Source organism: Carcharodon carcharias, chromosome 27, assembly GCF_017639515.1.
Source record: "Carcharodon carcharias isolate sCarCar2 chromosome 27, sCarCar2.pri, whole genome shotgun sequence".
Classification (NCBI taxonomy): Eukaryota; Metazoa; Chordata; class Chondrichthyes; order Lamniformes; family Lamnidae; genus Carcharodon; species Carcharodon carcharias.
Window position 1 is genome coordinate 4,263,892 of NC_054493.1, and position 4,496 is coordinate 4,268,387.

The window sequence follows — 4,496 nt, forward strand, 5'->3', positions numbered from 1 at the left end:
CTCCTTTACCTGCTGGCCGCCACCTTGCTCCTCCTCTGGAACGCCCTGCTGCTCGCCAGCGTGGTCTTCTTCCACCAGTACTCCCAGAAGATCGTGGCGGCCGGCTGCGCCCAGCTCTGCTGGCACCTGACCTACCGCCGCTGGTACCTGACCCGCTACTCGCCGCCGGCGCCGACCCACGACCTCCTCCTCCTCCTCCTGCTCCTCCGGCCGGGCTCCGGACCCCATCCTCGTCCGGGCCGGCGCTGCGTTTGTGGGGCCGGAGCCGGAGGGGAGGTCAGCTGGGAGTCCACGACGGAGACGCTGCTCTGCCGGGAGTAGCTTGGGGAGTGGGGAGTGGGGGGATGTAGTTCTGCCTCCTCCCCCACCCCCCCTCGGCGCTGATCCTCCGACCGTCCGGCTCTCCCTCAGCACTGACCCTCCCGCAGTGCGGCTCTCCCTCAGCACTGACCCTTCGACACTGCGGCACTCCCTCAATACTGACCCTCAAATAGTGCAGCTCTCCCTCAGAACTGACCCTCCGACAGTGCGGCTCTGCCTCAGCACTGACCCTCCGACAGTGCGGCTCTCCCTCAGTACTGACCCTCCGACAGTGCAGCTCTCCCTCAGAACTGACCCTCCGACAGTGCAGCTCTCCCTCAGAACTGACCCTCCGACAGTGCGGCTCTCCCTCAGCACTGACCCTCCGACAGTGCAGCTCTCCCTCAGCACTAACCCTCCGACAGTGCGGCTCTCCCTCAGCACTGACCCTCCGACAGTGCGGCGCTCCCTCAGCACTGACCCTCAAATAGTGCAGCTCTCCCTCAGCACTGACCCTCAAATATGCAGCTCTCCCTCAGCACTGACCCTCCGACAGTGCGGCTCTCCCTCAGCGCTGACCCTTCGACACTGCGGCACTCCCTCGGTACTGACCCTCAAATAGTGCAGCTCTCCCTCAGCACTGACCCTCCGACAGTGCGGCTCTCCCTCAGCACTGACCCTCTGACAGTGCGGCTCTCCTTCAGCACTGACCCTCCGACAGTGCGGCTCTCCCTCAGCACTGACCCTCCGACAGTGCGGCTCTCCCTCAGCACTGACCCTCCGACAGTGCGGCTCTCCCTCAGCACTGACCCTCCGACAGTGCGGCTCTCCCTCAGCACTGACCCTCCGACAGTGCGGCTCTCCCTCAGCACTGACCCTCCGACAGTGCGGCTCTCCCTCAGCACTGACCCTCCGACAGTGCGGCTCTCCCTCAGCACTGACCCTCCGACAGTGCGACTCTCCCCTCAGCGCTGACCCTCCAACACTGCAGCACTCCCTCAGTACTGACCCTCAAATAGTGCAGCTCTCCCTCATACTGACCCTCCGACAGTGCAGCACTCCCTCATACTGACCCACCGACAGTGCGGCTCTCCCTCAGTACTGACCCTCCGACAGTGCGGCTCTCCCTCAGTACTGACCCTCCGACAGTGCAGCACTCCCTCAGTACTGACCCTCAAATAGTGCAGCTCTCCCTCAGTACTGACCCTCAAATAGTGCAGCTCTCCCTCAGCACTGACCCTCCGACACTGCAGCACTCCCTCAGTACTGACCCTCAAATAGTGCAGCTCTCCCTCATACTGACCCTCCGACAGTGCAGCACTCCCTCATACTGACCCACCGACAGTGCGGCTCTCCCTCAGTACTGACCCTCCGACAGTGCGGCTCTCCCTCAGTACTGACCCTCCGACAGTGCAGCACTCCCTCAGTACTGACCCTCAAATAGTGCAGCTCTCCCTCAGTACTGACCCTCAAATAGTGCAGCTCTCCCTCAGCACTGACCCTCCGACAGTGCAGCACTCCCTCATACTGACCCTCCGACAGTGCGGCTCTCCCTCAGTACTGACCCTCAAATAGTGCAGCTCTCCCTCAGCACTGACCCTCCGACAGTGCGGCTCTCCCTCAGCACTGACCCTCCGACAGTGCGGCTCTCCCTCAGCACTGACCCTCCGACAGTGCGGCTCTCCCTCAGCACTGACCCTCCGACAGTGCGGCTCTCCCTCAGCACTGACCCTCCGACAGTGCGGCTCTCCCTCAGCACTGACCCTCCGACAGTGCGGCTCTCCCTCAGCACTGACCCTCCGACAGTGCGGCTCTCCCTCAGCACTGACCCTCCGACAGTGCGGCTCTCCCTCAGCACTGACCCTCCGACAGTGCGGCTCTCCCTCAGCACTGACCCTCCGACAGTGCGGCTCTCCCTCAGCACTGACCCTCCGACAGTGCGGCTCTCCCTCAGCACTGACCCTCCGACAGTGCGGCTCTCCCTCAGCACTGACCCTCCGACAGTGCGGCTCTCCCTCAGCACTGACCCTCCGACAGTGCGGCTCTCCCTCAGCACTGACCCTCCGACAGTGCGGCTCTCCCTCAGCACTGACCCTCCGACAGTGCGGCTCTCCCTCAGCACTGACCCTCCGACAGTGCGGCTCTCCCTCAGCACTGACCCTCCGACAGTGCGGCTCTCCCTCAGCACTGACCCTCCGACAGTGCGGCTCTCCCTCAGCACTGACCCTCCGACAGTGCGGCTCTCCCTCAGCACTGACCCTCCGACAGTGCGGCTCTCCCTCAGCACTGACCCTCCGACAGTGCGGCTCTCCCTCAGCACTGACCCTCCGACAGTGCGGCTCTCCCTCAGCACTGACCCTCCGACAGTGCGGCTCTCCCTCAGCACTGACCCTCCGACAGTGCGGCTCTCCCTCAGCAATGACCCTCCGACAGTGCGACTCTCCCCTCAGCGCTGACCCTCCAACACTGCAGCACTCCCTCAGCACTGACCCTCCAACACTGCAGCACTCCCTCAGCACTGACCCTCCAACACTGCAGCACTCCCTCAGTACTGACCCTCCAACACTGCAGCACTCCCTCATACTGACCCACCGACAGTGCGGCTCTCCCTCAGTACTGACCCTCCGACAGTGCGGCTCTCCCTCAGTACTGACCCTCCGACAGCGCTGCTCTCCGGTGCCCCGAGTTATGGCCTTGGAACCTCATCACAACCGATCTCTGCCCCCTGAACACTCCACCTACTGAAGCAATATGATCCGTGACTCTCCGTCTCTGCTGAAGTTTGGACAGCCAATGAGGGGCTTGAGGGACACTGTGTAGCGGAAAATGATTTGTCTCGTGCTGTGTTCTGATTGGAAACCTGTAATAACGTTGCTGTCAGAAGAAGATTAGTGAATCACTTTGTCAACTCGCCAAGGCTCCTTTGACAGCACCTTCCAAACCCACGACCACTACCATCTAGAAGGACAAGGGCAGCAGACACATGGGGAACACCCACCACCTGGAAGTTCCCCTCCGAGCCCCTCACCATCCCAACTTGGAAATATATCGGCCGTTCCTTCACTGTCGCTGGGTCAAAATCCTGGAACTCACTCCCTTACAGCGCCGTGGGTGTACCTACACCTCACGGGGACTGCAGCGGTTCAAGAAGGCAGCTCACCCACCACCACCTCAAGGGGGCAATTAGGGATGGGCAATAAATGAATGAATGAAAAAGCATTTTGAAATCAGAAATGTGGCCTCATCTAACAGAAGGTTTGAGTCATCGGTGTGCATTGTAATGGGCATTTATATATGACCGTGTTGAGGATTGTAATGATGTTGAGAATTGTAATGAGTCACATTAGCGATGGTTTATTTGTAAGCTGAAATTTGTGATCAGCGTAATGACGAGCTTTGTCAAGTTATTTTATGCGTTCATGGGATGTGGGGGGGGCGGGGTTCACTGGCCGGGCCCAGCATTTATTGCCCATCCCTAATTGCCCCCTTGAGAAGGTGGTGGGTGAGCTGCCTTCTTGAACCGCTGCAGTCCCTTGTGGTGTAGGTACACCCACGGCGCTGTTAGGGAGGGAGTTCCAGGATTTTGTCCCCTGTGGTGTAGGTACTCCCACAGCGCTGTTAGGGAGGGTGTTCCAGGATTTTGTCCCCTGTGGTGTAGGTACTCCCACAGCGCTGTTAGGGAGGGAGTTCCAGGATTTTGTACCCTGTGGTGTAGGTACACCCACAGCGCTGTTAGGGAGGGAGTTCCAGGATTTTGTCCCCTGTGTGGTGTAGGTACACCCACGGCGCTGTTAGGGAGTTCCAGGATGTTGACCCAACGACAGTGAAGGAACGGCCGATATATTTCCAAGTCGGGATGGTGAGGGGCTCGGAGGGGAAATTCCAGGTGGTGGGTGTTCCCCATGTGTCTGCTGCCCTTGTCCTTCTAGATGGTAGCGGTCGTGGGTTTGGGCGGCGCTGTCGAAGGAGCCTTGGTGAGTTGCTGCAGTGCATCTTGTAGATGGTACACACGCTGCTGCTACTGTGCGTCGGTGGGGGGGAGGGAGTGAATGCGTCCAGACGGTGAAAACCAACTGGCCCGGATGTTGGAGATCTGAAACAAATTGGGAAAACACTGGGAAAAGCTCAGCAGGTCTGGCAGCATCGGTGGGGGCAGAGGAGAGATTGACAAAGGCGTCGTGTACACACAGGACACA

The 4,496-nt window shown here is 60.2% G+C and overlaps 1 protein-coding gene across 1 annotated transcript in view; it reads left to right on the plus strand.

Moving 5' to 3' along the window:
• Positions 1–321, plus strand: part of LOC121270125 (fat storage-inducing transmembrane protein 1) — a 5,688-nt gene extending 5,367 nt beyond the window's left edge. Inside the window, exon 2 of the mRNA XM_041175442.1 lies at positions 1–321. This exon is cut by the window's left edge and continues 394 nt beyond it. Within this exon, the coding sequence (XP_041031376.1) occupies positions 1–321 (321 nt within the window).
• The last annotated feature ends 4,175 nt before the right edge of the window (positions 322–4,496 follow it).